Source organism: Malaclemys terrapin, chromosome 1, assembly GCF_027887155.1.
Source record: "Malaclemys terrapin pileata isolate rMalTer1 chromosome 1, rMalTer1.hap1, whole genome shotgun sequence".
NCBI lineage: Eukaryota > Metazoa > Chordata > Testudines > Emydidae > Malaclemys > Malaclemys terrapin.
In genome coordinates this window covers 154,245,307-154,268,256 of record NC_071505.1, presented here as the reverse complement: position 1 = coordinate 154,268,256, position 22,950 = coordinate 154,245,307, and the positions used below count along the sequence as shown (strand labels likewise).

Genomic DNA, 22,950 nt, shown 5'->3' with positions numbered 1-22,950 from the left:
GGTATGGTTATGGCATAATTATGATGCATTTTGTACAAGATGGATCATGTGTGGGGTCACTGGAAAAGTTATGATTTGTTGAATATGATGATCGTATTTGTATGCATGAATCTTTTTTTTATCTGAAGTTATGAATATTGACTATGTATCTGTATTTCACATGTAGGGTGACACCCACTAGATAAAATGCTTCCAGTCTAGATAGTGGGCTGTGTAGGGCCTATTCAAGGTAATGGGCCATTAGGAAAAACAGTAGGCCTTAGGAGAAGCTTATCCCCAACCCGGTAAACGTTCCTTGTTGGTTCATGCAGTGGCGGGCCAAAGCCTGCATATAATTGCAGCTGGGTGTGTCCGTGCCTGTGTGAGTGCTATTGAAAGTGCAAGCTTGGAGGGCTTTGCAGCTTGTCACAGCAGCACAGTGTGAGAGGGAGTCCAGGCTGGACAGACCAAGGGCTTAGTGGCACCCCAGTTCCAGGTTGCACACCGGGGGAACCCGTCACAGTGATAAACTGTTCTCCTTAACTACTGAGGGTAGGACAAGAAGTAATGGGCTTAAATTGCAGCAAGAGAGATTTAGGTCAGATGTTAGGGAAAACTACCTTGATGGTTAGGAAGTTAAGTACCAGAACAAATTACATAGGGAGATTGTGGAATCTCAGTCACTGGAGGCTTTTAAGAACAGGTTGAACAAACACCTGTCAATGATGGTGTAGACCAGTAGTTCTCAACCAGGGATACATGTACCCCTGGGGGTACTCAGAGGTCTTCTGGGGGTACATCAACTCCTCTAGATATTTGCCTGGTTTTACAGTAGGCTACATAAAAAGCACTAGCAAACTAAAATTTCATAGGCAATGATTTGTTTATACTGCTCTATATACTGAAATGTAAGTACAATATTTATATTCCAATTGATTTATTTTCCAATTATATGGTAAAAATGAGAAAGCAAGCATTTTTTCAGTAATAGTGTGCTGTGACACTTCTGTATTTTTATGTCTGATTTTGTAAGTTTTTAAGTGAGGTGAAACTTGGGGGTACACAAGACAAATCAAACTCTTGAAAGGGGTACAGTAGTCTGGAAAGGTTGAAACACACTGGTGTAGACAATACTTAGTCCTGTCTTAGTGCTGGGGACTGGACTAGATGATCTATCAAAGTCCCTTCCAGTCCTACATTTGTATGATTCTACAATTTTCTAAATCTTTGGCACTTCTGGGTTTAAAGTTCTGGGCTGAAATCCTAACCCCAAAGAAGTCAAAGACAAAACAACCATTGACTGCCATGGGTTGGCTTCAAGGGGGCAGGATTTCTCCTTGATGCCCATTAGATACTGCACCCTGAAACATCACGCAAGTGGTTCCCTCTGGCCTTGGAATCTAGTCTACACTACTGGCTAAATTGGCACTGCTGCGATCAATGCAGCGGTATTGATTTAGCGGGTCTGGTGAAGACACGCTAAGCTGATGGGTGAGCACTCCCACTGATGTCTGTACTCCACCTCCCTGAGAGGTGGAAGCTATGTTAACGGGAGATCGTCAACCATCGACATAGCATGGTGTAGACACCTCTATAAGTCAACCTAAATTGCATCAACTTCAGTTATGTAATTTACTGAAGTAGTGTAACTTAGATTGACTTAGTGTTAGTATAGACCAGCCCTGAGTATGCAAAACTTGAATTGACTTACATAGTCAAATAAAATACATCGGCAACATTTTAACTACCAAATTTAAGTTTTTATTTTCTCACTATCTTTTTTTTCTTGCAAAGAAATTAGATTAAAAATATTGTGTTTATGAAATAATAAGATTTTAACAAGGACAGTCAGAAAATTCCAAATTCTGGTTCCTACAGCAAAATATAACTGGGCTACATTGCACAAATACATGAAAAAATTCATGTCTACCCTATTATATAGTAATATACAAGACACTATTCCTATGAGAAATATGGCTAAGTTACAGTAGCTATAAAACCCTGATCTTTCATAGACTCAGACTTTAAGGTCAGAAGGGACCATTTATGATCGTATAGTCTGACCTCCTGCACAACGCAGGCCATAGAATCTCACCCACCCACTCCTGCAATAAACCCCTAACCCTATGTCTGAGCTACTGAAGTCCTCAAATCATGGTTTAAAGACTTCAAGGTACAGAGAATCCTTTCAATTCACTCCCTTCCCCCTCACCCCATTCAGAACAGCAACATTCAGGATCCTGCTTTTTACGGATTGCACTGGTTTAGGTGCTGCTGTTACAACTTTTTGGCCAAAGTTCAAGACTATATATTTCCTTGAAAGTCGATATCATGGCACTACAAAGACCAAAGCTCTTAGTTGGGAAGCATTAATTGATTTTTCTATTGGGGCTTATTTGCTCTTCCCCCTAACCTTCCCCTATTCTATCCATGCTTAGCTTGAGAGCTTCTTGAAGCAAGGACCATCCTTCTTGGATGATTGGAAAGTGCGTAGAAGATTGTATTTACTTATTGTAACATCCACTAAGTATTAATAATACAACTTTACTGTGATCAGAATCGAATTTAACAATTCTTTAAAGAACTTGGCCATGCATTTTCATCCAGCTCTGTTCCTGGGACATCATGAAATATCTGCAAAAAGAAGAACAGGAGTACTTGTGGCACCTTAGAGACTAACAAATTTAAGGTGCCACAAGTACTCCTGTTCTTCTTTTTGCGGATACAGACTAACACGGCTGTTACTCTGAAACATGAAATATCTATCATTTATGCAACAATTCCAGGCTTTGATCCCAATCGTCTTGGCCTCTACTTAAATGGTGATTAATGTTACTTCCAGACACTGCCACAGTTCTCTCTAACAAACTCCCTGGTGGATCCTTACACAGATTGTTATTTGTGCACCATTCCATAGAACAGAGAAAGTATTTTCAACACAATATTTTTTCCTTTGCTTCTCAGCCCTGACTGACTCCTGATTAAATGTTATATTTCTTAAATAACTTGTTCCTTAATTATAGAAGACATTGTACAAATTTGGTCTCTTATCTTTATGAACTTTTCATTTTTAATTTTCCAGATAAAAACTGATGCATCAACAGCTCTGGAAACTGAAGGCCTCTTTCATCACTGTTGAAGTACAGCATGGCCAGTAATAGTGAATCTTCCCACACACTATCTCCTGCCAATATGTGTCAAACCAGAACTAGAGGAACCCACTTTGGTAGAAGGTGGAACCTGAAACTTACTCTGTGCAATAAAAAACTGCCACCAGGAAATGATCTTCCATATAAGAAATCTGAGCTCACTCAGAACATCCAGTGGTTCAGAAGGAACTTTCATCAGCTCTGTCAGGACCACACTGATATCTCATGACACTGGGGAACTTCTGAACAGGAGAAACTTGGGGTAGTGTTTGTCACTTGTTCTCTCATGCAGAGACTCCAAACACAGAGTGGAGACAGGAGAAAGACACATGCACTAAGCACCTTATCATTAAACAGTGCCCCATAATCCTAACCAGGAAATTGAAGAACTAATACTTATTACCATCCCTCTGGCTGAGGAGGACGTCTGGGGAGAAGACAGGACAGATTTAAAAGAACGGAGAAATCTTTGGGACTCTTAGAGGAAAGTGAATCTCTCGGACTCCCTATTGTCCCATTGAAATGGTTATTTCCTATGCTGGCACAATCACATAAACAACATAGCTTCCTAGAAAAACACCACATACTCTGTCCTTCCTCTAGCCTCACTTCTATGAAGAGAAAATGGGATGCTTCTATACGCCCCCTTCAGAATCCAAAAACACAAACACCTCACCGCCTTTCTCAAAACACTGAATCATGGTGACATTTCTTCCAACACTCCAATTCACCCCAAAGCAATTCTTTGCTTCAGCCAGGGGTAGGGGTTTGCTAGAATGATGCAAGGCACTCTCTATCCTCCAAGGCCAGAATACATTGCCTTCAAGGCACTCCCAAACTGGGAGCCAGGGACCCGAGCTCTGATCCTATATCAGGCAGAGTATTATGTGGACAGTAGACTGAAACTAGTGAGTATTTTGCTTTTTTAAAAAGACATCTCATGATACACTCTCCTTTTGTGGATCATGACACTATCCCCCAAGCCCACATCTCTACCCCAACTCCAAGTGTTATATGTTACTATCACTCTTGGCGGCTGAAGTTAAACTTCAGCTAGCTCCCAGTCATCCCTTTATCTGGCCCCCAGGGTTTCTCTGCATCCTGGCAGACATTTACAGAGCTCTCACTCGCACTACATATCACATGCCTTTGATCAATGCGTCATGTTTCTGCTGCAGGTACTACCGTTGCTAAGTTCTGGTGCTTTGGCTGCCTAGCAACAGATGTTTCTTTATTCCAGTCAGGAGTGGATCAGTGAGTCCAGAGATAAAAGCAACAGTGATTTTCCACTGCTTTGTCATTGGATAGGAGCCCTATAAATGATCTACTGTAATCAGAGTCAGCTTCTAAAAAAGGACTCTGTCCTAAAATTAACTGGGTGCAAACTAGAGATTAGATTCAGGACTCTGATAGCCACTCAGCTGACAGAAAAGCTCCCTGGCTCAGTTATGGTTAAACTGGGCTGTGTCTTCCAGCACAGGGCTAAGTGTGCCAGTTTTCTGCAATGATCTATTATGATATGGAGTCTGCAGAAAAAAAAATCAATTGGAAATAGGATCAGAAAGCGTATCTTAAATCATAAATTCAGTCAAAGATCACCGGGGAAGGGAAGATGGAAAGCTCTCTGTAAGCTCAAGCACTTAAGTGTTTTAGTACAACTGCACATAATTGTACACATGTAATGAGCTGATTATGTTCATGGAAATTAGATAATCATGTTCAAAGCCTGGAAACTGGGAAGGTTTATTTTTAGTTGCTCTCCATTAAAAACTCGTACAACTCAAAATCCAATCTTTCACTGCTGTCTGAAAGCTTTTGCTGTTCTGATACCCCATCAATTCCTCTCCAAGCTCCTCTGTCCATGCCACCTCTCACACTGACAGATGGCTCTACAATATTTCATTTTTTTCTAACTGTCATATTTCTACTCTCACTCTCCCTGACTCATTAGAAATGCTAGGGGGTTTTGACAGATATAATTTAGAGGCATTGATTTTTCTGCAAAAAAACAAACTGCTCACTTGAAAAGTATCACACCCTCTCACACATGCAACTTCACCAATCAGACCACATTCTATTTAGTTTCCCATGTTATCTGCTTCCACTATTATATGATGAGAGATGCTGCTGGCCTACCCATAATTTCTCAGGTTACTAGCAGTGGTTAAATGAGGAAGGGGTGAGCCTCTTACTGCTTTCTCTTCCTTATGTCTCCTTGAGCCTGAGTAGTTCATCCATTTTCCTCCAACTCTCCCTGCCTGAAGATACACCTCCTGATGAGGCATTTCTGCTCCTCTACAATCCTCCTGCTCTCCTCCCCCTGCAGTTACTGCTCCTACCACTGGGGCCAGAGCCAGGGTTCACCTGCTTGTTCCCCAGCCCTCTGCTCATCCCACTGGTATTGGGGCGCCTTAAGTGGATCATTTGCTTCCTCACAACTGCTGATAGTAACCCTTTCAGTGGTTTGCCCATGGCTGTGATAGTGTGTGTGGAAATGTTTAGACACTGAAGGTGTGGTGAAGATCACAAAGCAAGATAATGTGCTAAACTAACAGCAGCAAAATTATTAGGAGCCAAAGGCTACGTTCATGCAACTTTAAAGCTGAGAGTTTAATTGCAAAAGGAAGTCAGGAAAGTCAGAGTTAAGGCTCCCAACAGCAACTTTAATGCTGGCATATAGCCCTTTACAATAGGCTCTTTCATCACAGGATATAAGGTAATATAAAACACTATATATGTGAATATAAGGTAATTGAGGTGCCACTGTGATATTGGTATTATCTGTAAGAGACCCAAGACTATAAAGCATCTAAGAAAAGTTGCATGAGGAGGGGGAAGGAGGCCTAGAAGAGGACAGGCCTAGAAGAATTAAATCCGCTCCCCAGTGATTGGGCCCGTGACACATCATTCCATATTCTTTATGAAAATATGCTTATGATATGAATATGATATAACAGAGATTACTTTATGCAAGATGGGTCATGTGAGATATCACTGGAAAGGTTACGATTTACTGAATGTGATTATCCAATTTCTATGCCTGTATCATTTCTGTATCTGAAGTTAGGAATATTGACTATATATCTGTATTTCAACTATGTTACTTTGGGTGATGCCCCCTGCTAACACTTCAGGTACAACAATGAAAAAGACCGACAGTGCTGATGGCCCATCGGCAAGAGACAATGGACTGTAAAAGAGCTTAGTCTTCCTGTGAACATGTGGGTCAGCCTGTGAAGAATGGCTACAGGGGCCCTACAGAGGCATGTGACCATGTCACCGGATACTGGAATTCATCTTGAATTCTGTACTTTTCCACAAGAAGCTAGTGGGGGGTCAAACTAGGAAACAAAGGACTCCCGCCTTATGCAAATCCTATTTAAGGGTGGGGAGTGAGGTAATCCAGGTCACCAGTTCGCCTCTGCTACCCCACCCAAGATGACTGCTGGAAACAATTAAGACTGAACTGGCGGGAAGAACTGGACCCAAGCTGGAAGGGTGTCTGGCGTCTGAAGAAAATTATTAGAACCACTTTTAGGGTGAGAACTTACATGTAACCAGTTTCTTTAATGTATTAAGCTTAGATTGCATTTCTTGTTCTGTCTGCTACCTCCTTAACTACTTAAAATATAACTGTTATAGTTAATATATTTATTTCTGGTTTACAATATAACCCAGTTGATGTGATTTCTAACCGGAGGCGGAGCGGGGGACGGGGGTGGCGAGAAAGTGTGCATACTCTCCTCCACATCGAGGGAAGAGGTGAATTTCATATAATTTGGGGTTTGTACTCCAAGGGGGGGGGTGGACATCTGGGTGCTGTGGCAAGCCCCTTAAGATGAGCCCTCTCAGAGCGGATCTCTTTCTCTCTGTGCAGCTGGGTGTGGCCCTGCCTGTGTGCTTGGCTGGAAAAGGCTGGGGAGCCTAACCCAGCAAGACCAGGTAAAGGGGGCCCAGGCTGGCAGAATAGTCTGACTCACTGGTGTCCCAGCACACCAGGTGACATCCCAGGGGGTCCAGCCCATCACAGGGCCAGTCATAGGCAACACATATGGGGGCATGTGGGGTCAAAATTCCCCCCCGGAGATGTCTGCTTGGCCTGCCGAGGGAAGGGCGAGGGGTTCTGTTCTTCTCCCCCTGTGCCTGCCCCCTGACAGCTGGGCCCAGGTGGGGAGCAGAAGGGGTGGGACCAGCCATTTCTCATCCTGGCTGCTTCAGGGCGCAGCAGCTGCCTGAGATAGAGCCTGGCTGGGGAGGTGGTGGTGGCGGGCCGCCCCTGCATCTGAGCCCAGCTGCCAGGAACAGGGGCTGAGCGAGCTGGAAACATGCTGATGGGAGAAGGGACTACAGCTCGCTTGGCCCCTAACCCTGGCAGTCGGGCCTGGACGCGGGGAAGCCCATCGCCGCCACCTCCCCAGCCAGGTTCTCTCTCAGGGAGCCACTGCACTGCACAGAGTCAGCGACCCAGAGCAGCCAGCTTCAGCAGATGAGACATTCCCTCATTCCCTGCCCAGACCCAACTGCCAGGGAGAGCAGCTGAATGGGCCAGTGTGGAGGCACAGCGGGAGAAGGACAGAGCACTGCCCCCCACAAGTAACTGTGGTGGGGTAGGGAGAGTGCGGTGGCCCCGGGCTGGGCGCAGGGGGTCATTGGGCAGAGACATGTGGAGCGGTCACATGTCCTCCTCTTTAGATTGTGTCCCTGTAAAGGGGCCCGGCCGAGGCTCGTCCCTCCGAGGGGCTGTGGGGTATCCCACCGCCTCGCAATAGTTCGCTATGGGCCCAGGCCCTGGGTCAGGGCGGGGCAACAAACAAACAGCCAGGAGCTCAGGCCCTTAGGCAGGGGCTGAGCGTCTAGTGCGGAGGGGGAGACTGCCACCCATGAGTGGAGTGGCAGGGGGGACGCAGGCCCACCCACTCCACTGCGTCTCAGCCCGGGGTCCTAGCAGCGGCAGAAGACTCGCTGCTGTCAGTGGCGATCCTTCCCGCAACACACTGACATTGGTTCTGCCAGGGTCGGCTGCCCCTGGGCTACTTCCGGACTCCCCCACGTACGGTACCTGGATTAGGGCAGTGTCCTCGGAGGTTTCCAGGACCATCGGTTCCTCCGGGTAACTGGCGAGAGGCAGGCTCGGCTGCTCCTCGGGGTACCTGGTGAGAGGCCGGCCCAGCTGCTCCTCGGGGTAGCTGGCGAGGGGGTAGGCTTGGCTGGCCTGGCCAGTCCTCGGGTCGGTCACAGCCTGCCGGCATTCCCCAGCCCGGAGCTAGGCCACAGGCATCTGGCCTCTCCGGCGGCTGGTGTTCAAGTGAGCTCTGCAGTTGGGCTTTTCTACTTCCTGTCCTGTGCCATGACCTCTGGGGGGCGGGCGCAGGATCCACTGGCTCCCCCCACGTTGGTGCTGGGGAGTCTAGTCCCTTCGCGGGGCTGTGGGGTATCCCACCGCCTCGCTACAGTCCCTCACTATCAGGAGGCACAAGTCATCTATGGGCCGAGTTAAGTGGGCTGAGCACAGATGAGTTCCTGTGGGCCATGTGGGGAAAGATTCCTTCCTTCTCAGACTGCACAATAGAAGCAGAGTTGCTTTACCTCAGCAATTCCAAACTAAAAGGTATAAGGCAACTCCACCATGGCATGAGCAACTCATCTCTCCGCCGTGTCCAAATTCCTGCCTAATCCTAAACTTCTGGATGGTTTCCCAAACCTGCCTCTAAAATCTCATGACTTTCTAGGCTGTAGTATCTATGGTTTTTGCACCACTATAACTGACATTGGAAAGAACAGAGAGGAAATGGAGAGCCTACTAAGGGTATGTCTATACTTACCTCCGGGTCTGGCGGTAAGCAATCGATCTTCTGGGATCGATTTATGGCGTCTTGTCTAGACGCGATAAATCGATCCCGGAAGTGCTCGCCGTCGACGCCGGTACTCCTGCTCCACGAGAGGAGTACGTGGAGTCGACGGGGGAGCCTGCCTGCCGCGTGTGGACCTGCGGTAAGTTCGAACTAAGATACTTCGACTTCAGCTACGTTATTCACGTAGCTGAAGTTGCATATCTTAGTTCGAAGCGGGGGTTAGTGTGGACCAGCCCTTAGGCTACAAAGGAGATAGTTATTGAATCCCACCATTCTCATATGTTTTCCTAGTTTAAAATAAAGTAATTCCATTTATCTAATCCAGGGCATAGGGATGGGTGAGAAGTCACAGAGAAGATATTCTTAGGCTGTTCAATTTAGCTGTGTAGCAGCTGTGCTTCTGCCTTACCAACCATTCATGGTGGGAAGGAAAGGACTAAAGAAGTTGAATGGATCTTCTGGCTCAACCCTAGCCTAATCCTTGTATCTTTCTGGCTGCAAAGATGGGTTCCACCTCACACAAAAGTGCACACTCATCCTGTGCAACCCCAAAAATACCTCCCTGCCACCCACACCCAGTGGAACCACCCCAATTCTAGTGCTTATGGAGCCCTGTACATTGGTGAAAATGAGGGCAAGATCTGTCCAGTCGTGACAGAGAAAGGCCTGGAGGAGAATGAGAAAGAGGGCAAAAGGACCTGGGCGGGGATTTATGAAAGAGATGCAGAAAGTTAAAAGAGGACTGAAAAGGGGAAAGGGACTCCTGATGTCTCATTAAAAGGTAGTTTTGAACCACTTTAGGTAATAACAGTTGTGCATTAAAGTTAAAAATGCCCAGCTCAGGCTCTTCATTTTGTAATTTCAAACTCAATTTCGGGTGTCTGACAATTTTGCCATCTACTTTGTTCGTCCTCATCAAAACATTTACCATAGTAAATGTGCCAACTTGTCTATGATCAAATCCCAGGCTGCTGCTGGTGCCAAATCACTCTGTCTTGGCTGCAGAGCAAAGCTTTCAATAGCAGATATTATGCAAGGCCTCACAGAGATAAAAGACAAGAAGTTAGCAGCAGAAAGTTCAAGATCTTTCCCTGGGAAAGTCATTGTTTGCAGCAAGCTCTCCGGCTATCCCACTTGAGGAGTGAGAGACCTGGAGACACCTACTGCCCCCTCCTCTGCTTCCACTTCAACTTTCACAAAGGAGGTACCTAAAACGCTGCAGTGCCCTGCAGACGGCTTGGGAAAAATCTCTGCCATATCCCACATATTAGTTCTTCACACAAATATATTTAGACCTTAGAGCCAAAACACTGCATTATTATACTATAAACATTGCTCCTTTTTGTGCACCTGCATCTGAAGGCCAGGGAATGACATGGAATTGTCTATCTGTGGTTATGTGTGGACATCAAGCTTTTCTAATAAGCATACGATGAAAGGACATAGCATTCCCCAACACAGATGGCACAATGTGCTTGCATTGAGCTACAAAGAACAACTTAAAGTATTTTTTGTTCAACAGGGGCTACATCTTCTGCCATAGGATTCAAATTTCCTAACTACTGCCATTTAAGTATAAAAAACAAACAGTGGAAGAAATGTAGACATAACTATGGTATATGTAGATAAGCAGATATAGGAGAAATGTTGTAAATCTGTTTCCTGTAGTGACAGACCCAGACCAGTGGGGTACAGGAGTCTGGTAGAGGGCAAATATACTGGTCACTGGATGAGTAGTTTTCTGTTCCCTGAGTGACCAGAGCAGGGGCTGCACTAGAGTAATCAGGAACCTGCTAGAACCAGTTAAGGCAGGCAGGCTAATTAGGACACCTGGAGCCAATTAAGAAGAAGCTGCTAGAATCAATTAAGGCAGGCTAATCAGGGCACCTGGGTTTTAAAAAGGAGCTCACTTCAGTTTGTGGTGTGAGTGTGAGGAGCTGGGAGCAAGAGGTGCAAGGAGCTGAGAGGGTGAGGGTGAGGGTGTGGGTGTGCTGCTGGAGGACTGAGGAGCACAAGCGTTATCAGACACCAGGAGGAAGGTCCTGTCGTGAGAATAAGGAAGGGTGTTTGGAAGAGGCCATGGGGAAGGAGCCCAGGGAGTTGTAGCTGTCATGCAGCCTTTACAGGAGGCACTATAGACAGCTGCAGTCCACAAGGGCCTGGGCTGGAACCCGAAGTAGAGGGCAGGCCCGGGTTCCCCCCAAACCTCCCAATTGACCTGGACTGTGGGTTCTTCCAGAGGGGAAGGTCTCTGGGCTGTTCCCCAACCCACATGGTGAATCTCTGAGGCAAGAAAATCCACCAATAAGCGCAGGACCCACCAAGATAAAGGAGGAACTTTGTCACACTGTAATGCACCCTTCGCCTCTGGTGAAAACTTTTAGGCAATTTGAGATGGCTGTTCCTTATAGTGAGTGACACTCTTTCATGGAGATTTGTATTTGGTTTTCCTTATTCTGAAATATAATGTATCCAAACAAAAGTACATGATTTTCTCTTTGAGGACAGAAATCACAGCAGTAAACCATCTAAAAGGCCGCGATTGTGCTATACAGCACTTCCGAGTCAGTAGTGAAATATACATCCTGACTCTGCAAACTTTTATTCCCCCAAATTAGTAATGTCAGCGTGATCAGGCCCATGTTACTCACCTTCATTAACAGCATGAGGCTTAATAACGCAACAAGTACAGTTTGTAAATTTTGCACTATTGGCTGGACCACGACCTCCACTTGAGGGAAAGAACAACTCCAGCTCCTGGGGGTATAATTGAAATTGAAAATATTTTAGTGTTAAACAGTTGCATGTCTCAGATCTTTAGCACACACAGTATTGTTTTGTGATATCCACAGCCTCATTTGTTTATATACTGCTATAAGAACACCTATATTTATACTTCTCTCTCTAGCACCATTGATACAATGATTAGCCACGCCCTGGGTATTTCCCACCTTGGCTGCTGTAAGCATTTCTTCACTTTCCCACTTCCATCTATTCGCATTCAGTCTGTTCAAAATGTTGCTGCCATAATCTCCTCTTCCAAATTGGCTCTTCCTAGTTTTCTGCATTCAGGTCAAGCTTTTTCACTCTCACCGTAAAATTACTCCATAAATCCTCTCTCTCATTTATATCGCTGATCTCATCCCCTCGCCTCCCACATTCCATCCTTTGCCTGTGGGAATGGTTGGAATCCCCACTCAGTTCTCAATACGGCACACACAGACACAAGGCTAGAGTCCAAACAGACCTCCTTCCCACTCATCTTGGGATTATCCTAAACAACAAACTTTAGCCTGAACTTCTTGTCTGCCTTCTCTAAGCCCTTTTCTTGACTTAAAGACGCTACCTTTTATGTTCCTGAATGTAAGCTAATGAGACCCATCTGCTCTGGCTGCCAGAGTGAGTAAGCAGAATAGCTCTGCACCAAAATGCAGTGCCCTACAAACCTGACATCTTGTCACACATCTTCTGATCAAGCCTCTTTTCCAATTGCTCCTTTTGTTTCCTTTGCTCACTGCCAACTCCATGCCTTCCTTCCATGCTATTCATTCACTGTGCTCAGAACAGCCTGCCAATAAACATTAGTCAATCACCCTGAACATGGCCTCCAATAAGATGCGTTATTCAACTTAAAAAAGGGAATTTGATTAATTTCCTTTTAAAGGAAATAATAACCTAGCGATGTTACCACTCAATTCATCCGATTTTTCCTTATATAACAGTCTCAGGGGTAAAGCTTATCTCCTGGAGTTCCTTCTCAGAGCTTGTCTACACTTAACGGGGGATCGATGCATGGCGATTGATGCATTGGTGGTCAATTTAGTGGGTCTAGTGAAGACCCGCTACATTGACCGCAGATCGCTCTCCCGTCGACTCCTGTACTCCACCTGAACGAGAAGCGCAAGGGGAGTCAACGGGAGAGTGGCTCCCACTAACATAGCTTAGCGTGGACCCCACAGTAAGTAGGTCTAAGTACATCAACTTCAGCTACATTATTCACATAGCTGAACTTGCGTAACTTAGATCGATTCCCCCTCCCCCCCATAGTTTAGACAAGGCCTCAGTTATTTAGTACTGTGTTTCAGAAGAAATTAAGCTGAACTCAGATTTTCCCACTTCATAGCTCTTGTCCCTGTAATGGCTTGTAATCCCTATCTAAACAATGCAATTTAGGGGCTCTTTCAATAGAAAAGAAGAAATTACTTCTGTTTTTGCTGCTACCAAATGTACCCTTATTTTAAGTGTTTACACATATCTGGATCTTTTTATAGATAATGAAGAGCATGTTTCAAAGACTCTACTCTGGTCTCTTGCCATTAACTTTAAATAAATAAAGCAGTCCCCACAACACCAGGAAAAAACAAAATAAGAAAATATTTACAAGTGTAACACTTGTAACTAGCTATATACAAAACAGATTCCTGAAAGAACAGTAAGAGAAATGACTAAACGAACCAACACTTCTGATACAGGAATACCAAACTAAAACTATGTGCAATTCTAAAAACAAGAACCTCGTCCCTACCTTTATGTTTAAACGAAGATTACCCTAACTTTGGCCTGTAAAAATGGAGATGTTATCCCTGGATAGCCTAGCAGACAAACCCTCAACTTGATCTGAAATTCATTCTGTGAGAAGAACAATTCAACCATCATCAAACGAGCCCAGGACTTTGCTTCCCTTTCAAAAGATTTTTCCCAGTATGCTTTAACTGACTTTTCTTTCCTCCCAGGAAAGTTTCTAAAAGCTGCACCCTACTAATTTTGTTGGCATCTGGTATGTAGCCACCTACCATTGTATGGCACCTGCCCATTAAATTCATAATCCCAATTGCTGTGTCAGAGATAAACTCCAGTATTCACAAGGTAAAGAGAGCCCCCCCGCACCACCCACCCACCCACACACACACACAAAGATATATAAATTTATATGCAAGTCTACCAAAATAGTGAGCTAAACATTTACAGTCATAGGATGAGTAAAAATTACCTAGCCTTTCAAAAGTAATTACCATAATATTACAAAAAGCAGCATTTTTTAAATAATTAAATGCAAGTATAGTAATGCAACAATCTTATCAACAGAAAACACACACTTATTTCTCTAACTAAAATGCTGTGTTAACAGATATTTTTTCCCACAGCCTTTTTCTTCAGAAGCGGCTATTCAGCTATGCTGGTGGTATGCCAGAGCAGAAATACAGGGTATAGTTACAGTACAAGGGCTACAGCAGCACAGCTGCGGCACTGCAGCTACGCCATTATAACAGACACTTGCTACAGAGATGGAAGGGGTTTTTCCGTCACAGTCATAAATTCTTCCATCCACCTAGTGGAGTCTACACCAGGGCTTAGGTTGACCTAACTACATCTCTCAGGAGAGTGAATTTTTCACACCCCCAAGTGACATAGCTAGGTCGACCTAAGTTTTACGCAGAGACCAGACCACACTTTGACTCTTACCTTTCCAAGTGAAGACATCTGGATCTTTCAATCTTACAGACTCAACCCACGAGCACGAATAACCACTGTGACCCTAACAGCATCCCAATGCAAGAGGGCAAGGGGCTTATTAGGGCTGGTCTACACTGGGGGGGGGGGGGGGTCGATCTAAGGTAGCAACTTCAGCTACGCTATTCGACGTACCTAGCCGTCCTCCAGGCGGCAAGTCGACCGCCGTGGCTCCCCCGTCAACTCCGCTTACTCCTCCTGCGGAGGTGGAGTACGGGCATCGATTCGGGGATCAATTTATCGCGTTTGGATTGAAGTGATTGTTAATGCAAGTTAAAGGGTCACTTGGCTAGTAGTAACCATGGCTGGTGGATACCAGAGTGTGGCTGGGGTATAACAAGTGGGCTGCTGAAATCAGAGTTGCTGAACCAGAGCTGCTTAACACAGAGATACTCAGTGAATGCTTGTCTGCTGGTGTCCAGGCTGTGAGCCACAGCAGCAGAACATTTAAGGCACCCAGGGCTAGAGGGCAGGTGGTGCCACAACCCCTGACTCGTCTGGATTGGATCACAGAACATGACACCCAGCCTCACTACTCCCTTTCCTAGGCCCCTTCCAGCCCAAATTCCACTTCTCCTCCAAACGTATCATATGCAACCCAAGTTTCCCTGTGCCGCTCACTCACCATGACTCCTTACAGTGCCACTATCCCACAGATTTTCCCCATGTCCCCGGTGATGTTGCATTCCATGTGTTTTATGGAAATATGCTTATGAATATGACATAACTGGAATATGCTTTATGTTGAATACCCCTTGTATGGTATCATTACAAAGCTTGTAATCTACTGTGTGTGTTCATCCTATTTGTTTGCATGTATTAAAAAAAATAGAAAAATAATTTATTTTTAGTTACAAAAATAAGATATAAACTTGTATTACTGATGTAAACATATTAAGTGGAAGCCATTAACGGTGCTTCAGAATCAATGAACTGTGAATGGGATTATTTACCTGCAAGCCTTCCTGTCTACATGTGGGCCAGCCCATTGGTAATGAAGAATGAGGTTTCACAGGGACACGTGACCCGATACTGAAATCCATCTTAAATCTTGTACTTTTCCATTCAGAAGGAGGGGTGGGGGCCAAGCACAGACAAAAGATCCCTGCCTTGTGCCAAAGCTATAAAAGGGTGTGGAGCAGGACAAAGGGGGCTGCCAGTCATGAGAAAACCCATGCTTACCACCTGAGATGTCTGCTGGAACTAACAAGGACTGTACCAGGGGAAAGGATTGGGCCCAGACTAGGAAGGAGTCTAGTCTGTGAAAGAAGCTTATTGGAACATCTCTGAGGGTGAGATTTTACCTGTAATCAGTTTCTTAATGTATTAAGCTTAGACTTGCGCGTTTTTGCTTTATTTTGCTTTGTGACCTACTTTGTTCTGTCTGTTTTTACTTGAAACCACTTAAATCCTACTTTTTATACTTCATAAAATCACTTTTGTTTATTAATAAACCAAGAGTAAGTGATTAATACCTGGGGGAGCAAACAGCTGTGCATATCTCTCTATCAGTGTTAATTTATGAATTTATCCTGTACAAGCTTTATATAGAATAAAACAGATATATCTGGGGTTTGGATCCCATTGGGAACTGGGTGTCTGGGTGCTGGAGACAGGTGACCTGCTGAGCTGTTTTCAGTTAAGTCTGCAGCTTTGGGAACATGGACCAGACCCTCAGTCGGTGTTGCAGCAGGTTGCGTGTCTGGCTCAACAAGGCAGGGTTCTGGAAGTCCCACGCTGGCAGGGAAAACGGTCTCAGAGGTAATTTCAGACATCAGGTGACAGTCTTAAGGGGATTTCTGTGACCGAACCCATCACATCCCCCCCCACAAGTTCCCACCCAGACCCCACCTCAGACACTTGCTCCCCCATAGCACCCAGAGCTCCCAACGTGTCACTTATCAGAGCCCTGCTCCTTAAGCATGCCCCTATACTCCCCTAACACATGCATGTCAATATTTTTAAGTTTTGGCAATGTTTATATCTGCCAATGATAATATGTAACAATATGTATATATTGATACATATAAACTTTTAAAAGCTGAGCATGGTAGGAATGAAGAGGGGCATGTTAGGGAACAAAGTATGGGGGAGCATGTGGTGAAGCTGGCAGTGGGGATGGTTAAGGATGAGCAGGGTTATGCAAGGTGAAGCCTGGGGCAATTCAGGATATGCACAGAAGATCTGGGAATCTGTGGGGGATATAAAGGAGAGAGAGCCATCTACATGATTAACTGCTAACATTGATACAAGCTTATTAAAACATGGGAAATGTCCACACAGAACCTCTGTTAACTTTGAGTTAAGCTTGTTCAGCTACAACTATTTATTGGTGTATTTCAGTTTGTGTTAAGTCATTCAAACACCCATTTATTTCACTTCACAGCACACACTCATACTGATCAATATGCAACCACACATCTGTAACACCACCATGCACTCACAAATTTCAACTCTAACTTCTACATAAATATTTATAAGAGGTCACCCAATCCTACAGCTTTTCCTAAATATTACAGAAAAACAGATTGCAAACTGATTGTAAAATGACATTTTACCTCACTTACACACACCAGTCCAAAGCCACATACGATGAAATTTATGAAAGCTCTTACTCATATGAACCATCAAAACACAGGACTATAAGCTCTCAACATGGTTGGAATTCCAGGGTGCCTGCTGATTGTTCAGGCTGACGGTTGAGATATGTGGGCTGTGGGTGGCGGAAAGGAAGTAATTATGGTTGGGAAGGGATGAGTGGAACGTTGATGGGGCGTTGAATGATTTAACTGCTTATTTCCTAGCTTTTTAGAATTTGCATTGCTAAGCCATGCAGTCTACCTAATTAACTCAAAGTTAAAGCATCTGTATTATATATAAGCTTGGAAGGATTACATTTTAATTGGCAAATGTTGATTTTAGCATAGACACATAAACCAACAAAAATATTTTCTTTGGTAATAATCAAAATTTACACATATACACAAAGTAAGACTTTATGGGTCAAATCCAGTGATTTAGATTTTTGAATCAGGCTTGTTACAAAGGGACTAACGAATGAATAGTAAGAGCAGGTATTAGTTCATGTAAGGATATTTTACTCTGTCCATTTTGACATGTGATGTTGACAATTTGAGTTTTTGCAGCTTATAAAGCTTTAACCTTTTGAATCTCAATGTCTACTGTCATTAAAGAATTACCTGACTGCCTCCCCATAATTTCCTGCAGCTGTGAACATTTAAATAGATAAAAATCTTTAAAAAAAAAATCTTACAAACCTCAATATCTGCTGAAATTATAAAAAAATAATAATCGAATTCTGCCAGAAAGTGGTGTAGAATGTGGCAGATGGGTTAGTCTCAGTGTCCTTGGCCACATTTTTTAAGGTTAGTCCCTCCAGGCCGGGGTGGAAGTATATAGGCAGTGTAGCTTGCACAGTTGCTATTTGCACTGTGGATAAAGAGACTGTCTACAAATGTGTCACTGAAGAACATTTAAATCAGCACTAACTTCAAATGAAAAAAATAAATGGGATTTCTGTACTGATTGCAGCCTGATCATCAGATTAAGTAAAAATACAGTTTAGCAAATGAACATAATGAATAAATATATTTAAAAACTTACTCGAGCAGCAGAAGCAAAAGAGTCAGGGCCATGAGCTGCATTTCTTATGCCATCTGTTCCAAACATTGCTCTAATGCTGCCCGGGGCATCAGAACGAGCCACGCCAGAGTTTGCAGGTCCCAGTAACTTTTTCCATTCAGACACAGCATCATCTCCTAAGATCTCCATGGCAACAGCAGGACCACTTGCAATAAACTGGAGAAGCTCACTGCAAAACAAACATAGAGCAGGCAGGGAATTCACTATACAGAGAACAACAAAATCTATGGACCGGTTCTCAACTCTCACTAGTGTCATAGGAAAGGATAACAGTCCACAGCACAAATTATCACACATGATGGTGTGTAACACCAGGCTCTGGAGGGATACTGGGTAGGATAAGGCAGGGGAAATGGAGGCAAAAAACCACGGGTGAGCCATTCCTTCTTTCCACTTGTGCTCAATGCTCCTTCCACATTGTAGACACATTGGTGCCCATCTAACAGACTCTATTCAGCCTGTACATTTTTCCCCATTAAGGCAACATGAACACTCCTATTAGAGACCTCTGCCTTCTTCATCCACCTCTAAATCCTCTTATCCAGTACTTGCAATCCTCTCCAATTAGCTTCTCTCTCTCACAGAGGGACACACACTCAACCTGTGCATGCTCCCTCACATCTGTGAGAGGCCTTGCATCAAACATGTGTCGCCTCAAAATATTCACTCCACCATGTGCTTCTTCCCCATGAGACATGGAGGGGACTCTAATCTCTGTCCCTCACTGAAATGGGAAACTGAATTCTAGTGAAAGAGGCCCCTATTAGCTTTGCTAATAATGTGTGATTAAGGGAAAAAGTAAGATAAGATGAAAATATACTGTATGTAATTTTATAACATTAATTTCTTATTTGTTTAGCACAGGCAGTGCTGTACAAGCCACAGAGATAAAGACAATCCCTTCCCTGCAGTCTGCTGCAGTCTTTCCATAGAAACAGACAGACTGAGAAGTCACTATATAATGGGAAATACAGAGCAGGGAAAAGAAAGTTGTTTGTTACTTTTTGTATTGCAAACTCTCAATTTCTTGGTATCATGGAAGTCATCAGATATTGGGGAAAGATTTGAATAAAGAGAAGGTGATGTGAGGAAAACATAAGGAATGCATGGTTAAAGACTCAAAAACCAGGAAATCCCAAAGTTAACTTTGAATAGATGTAACCTTAATTCTGCTCCCATGAACATATTCATCATGATATAGCTTTCAGTTACACAGTCACATACTATCATCTCTGCAGCAACCCCCCTCATTCAGTTTGAAGGCTGGATGCTGCACAATGAATGAAAAAGTTGTGCAAGATTTTTTTTTATTCAGTTATTGTTAAGGTTACTTTTTTATGGCTTATAGACAAATACAGACACAGGGACAAAAAATAATTTCTGAAATGCTCCTTATTTCTTAAAAATAACTGCTGCGCAAGCTATTTACGTTAATGCATATGTAAAATACGAAATTTAACATTTAATCCCCCAAAAGTTAATAGCTACTTTTTCCTGCTATTCAGTAAACTTTCATTAACTACCGATCTTGCCAATTAAATCTGAAAGTCCTTGTTTATGAAACACCATAATAAACCTCTAATAAAATGCTATATGTAATTGGGTATGAGAATTTAAATTTTATCAGTGTGAGGATACTTTTTCGGTTCACTTACTATAGCAAAATCCCATACAACAGATATCAGGTATCACTGGATGGCAGACAGAATACATCATAGTGAATAGAGGGCTTACAGTTTCTCAGCCGGCCATTAGTTTAGCAATCCATGAAATAACACTGCAGACAGAACTCTTGTTCATTTATAAATTTATTCAAGCAGACTTACTCAGCAAAGAAAAAATGACAACTCTTTGTTTTCCTAGGATCTATACTATAGTCTAGGGGTAGGCAACCTATGGCACGCGTGCCAAAGGCAGCACGCGAGCTGATTTTCAGTGGCACTCACACTGCCCAGGTCCTGGCCACCGGTCCGGGGGGCTCTGCATTTTAATTTAATTTTAAATGAAGCTTCTTAAACATTTTAAAAACCTTATTTACTTTACATACAACAATAGTTTAGTTATATATTATAGACTTCTAGAAAGAGACCTTCTGAAAACATGAAGATGTATTATTGGCACATGAAACCTTAAATTAGAGTTAATAAATGAAGACTCGGCTCACCACTTCTGAAACATTGCTGACCCCTGCTATAGTCTGACATTTCGTAGGGTCATTTCTCTACAGTGGACAGAAGGAAACAACCTGCACCTACACAAACCAACTGCTGCTCCTAGAATTAGGTGGCAATTACTATATTCCCAATGCTCAGGAACCTCACAACAGTGCTGCACTTGGCTCTCTGTCAGTTGCAATTTCTTGTTCTGCATGACCAAAAACGTAAGTATGTCCACACAGCTGACGTTAAAGCGCTGCCACAACAGTACTTTAACGTAGCTGTGTAGTCGCGGTTCCAGCACTGGGAGAGAGCTGTCCCAGTGCTGGAAAAAAAACACCTCCACGAGAGGAATAGCTCCCAGCGCTGGTGCACTGTCTACACTGTCACTTTACAGCGCTGAAACTTGCATCGCTCAGGGAACTGTTTTTTCACACCCCTGAGCGAGGAAAGTTTCAGCGTTGTAAGTGGCAGTGTGGGACAAACCCTAACTAGGGTTGGCCTTGACCAATTACACTGTGATAAAAGCTGTTAACCTGGGTCCAGACTCAGGAATAGATTAGCTACCCCACCATCTTTGCTAGTCGGATAAAGCCTACATGTAAATAACAAATAGCATTTTTATCCATTATGCACCCTAATTAAACTTGATGCATGAGGAAACTGAAAAAGATTTTATACAGCTACATACACACAATATATAAATATTTTCATCCAGTGTTTCTGGAGAGATCAAATATTTCATAGTTTCATGCAATATGAAACAGCAGAGCCACACACAGGTTTTAGCCCACAAAAGCTTATGCTCAAATAAATTTCTTAGTCTCTAAGGTGCCAAAAGTACTCCTGTTCTTTTTACACAGAGTTCTGTATCTTGTCCAGGACCAGCCATACATAAGACATGTGCCCCAGGTGCCACAATTTTTGAAATACTTGTGCTTTTGCGTATTTGCTACCAGAAGGGTATCCAGGACTGGATGGTACTCTGCAATTCTCACTGATTGCAAGCCATATTCTGTATCTGGAGAGTCTCCCTCTCATGCTTCTTTTTAGCTAGGGTACTTTTCACATCTCATAGGGTGGATGCATTCATTGGCGCTCGATGGGGCATAGGATTGTGGAACTAGGCACCGGACAGCTAGGTCCATCTTAGGAGGAAGTTGGATGGGGTCCCCACACAAAACTTTGCATAGGCTCCCTTAAAACTTAAGCCCAGTTCTGTTTTTGCCACATTCTTGTAGTGTCACAGGCATGTGAAATGAATGCCATGCACTGTAAAGAAAATTCTCCAGGACAATCTTTTCCTGTACAGTAAATGAACATAACCTCAAAAGAATGTACTTACTTGTAAAAGGGCTTTGATTGATGGTCTACGTGGAGATCCATTGCTTCTTTCCTAGAAAAGATTTTAAAAAAACCTTGCATGAATCATTAATGTATAATTGTTCATTAATGTGCCTAAGTGGGAAGTTTCTCCCAATACCAGGTAGTTTGTGGGTGGCTTATACCCTAAAGCATCAGGGTTAATATACCTGATACATTTTTATCATAACAAGTGCAACTCTGAATATTCCTTTTACCCAGAAAAATTGATAATCCTCTGGGTCCTCTTTCGAATTCTACTAAGCTCATGGCTTGTATGGAATCTTGTAGGAATGAGTTACACAACATGTAACTAATCTGTAGAAGAGTATATCCTTCCAGTAGTTCTAAATGCGTTGCTTTTCAACTGCAAGTATCTGACATTCAAAATTTGAGCCTTTTTAATTGGACAGGTCTTGTGGTATGTTTCTATTTATTGATTGGAGGAGTGACGCTTTCAGAAGGAAGCTTTTCATGTGAATACTCATTATGTCAAATCAAAAACTACTTTCCACAAATATTCTAAATATTTGCTTAAAATTCCCTATTTCAGCAATAATTCTTACCAATAAGCTAATTCACTAGAATCTTCATGGGAAGTGTACAGAAAGGGGGCATGAACTCAGTCTAAGCTACATAATGTATAAATCTGAACAAATATTTGTGGATATTTTTTCAAAATATTTGCTCAGCCCTACTGCTTAGTCAAAAATCTCCTATGGCATTAAATATAAAGACAATCTTGCTAGCTGTAACCCTAGTTCCCATTCTCTGTCAGCAGATCCCCACTTGTAGAACATGGAAAGTTACATTCATCTGGACAATGAGCTGATTTGAGAAGTGATTAGCTGAAGAGACTGGAGAACTGACATATGAAAGCAGGCGTCTGCCCTTGCTTTCATATCGAAGCAATGGGTTTTACAAAAGGTGTGAATCAAGTTAACAGGGTCTGCCAGGCAAATGTCAGCAGTAAAATAAATAAATAAATTTAAAAAAGCAGAAGCTGATCTGGACAAGCCAACCTAGAGGGATATTTGGCATTAGGACTTTGGCATTACTATAGGCTATCACTAAAAATATGGTGCAAGTCCAAGAGACAAAAGTACAGGGTCCTGTGAAAACCACAAATACCCAGCCACCATTTTAGATTCATCCCACATCACTGTCCAATTATGGGTTCATTAATAATAATATTTCATTTTGCAGGGCAGGCAAGGGACTTTTCTAAACAAAAGGTAATAAAAATTTACATCTTATATAAACTGTTTGGATTTCTTT

The 22,950-nt window shown here is 43.3% G+C and overlaps 1 protein-coding gene across 2 annotated transcripts in view; it reads right to left on the bottom strand.

Annotated features, from left to right (window-relative positions):
• Positions 1 to 22,950, bottom strand: part of NME7 (NME/NM23 family member 7) — a 184,442-nt gene that overhangs the window by 92,711 nt on the left and 68,781 nt on the right. For both annotated transcript variants that reach the window (XM_054044388.1, XM_054044383.1), the window contains 3 exons: positions 21,656 to 21,706; positions 18,116 to 18,323; positions 11,632 to 11,737 (listed from right to left, as the gene is read on the bottom strand). In XM_054044388.1, coding sequence (XP_053900363.1) covers positions 11,632 to 11,737; positions 18,116 to 18,323; positions 21,656 to 21,706 — 365 coding nt within the window. The remainder of the gene's footprint in view (positions 1 to 11,631; positions 11,738 to 18,115; positions 18,324 to 21,655; positions 21,707 to 22,950) is intronic.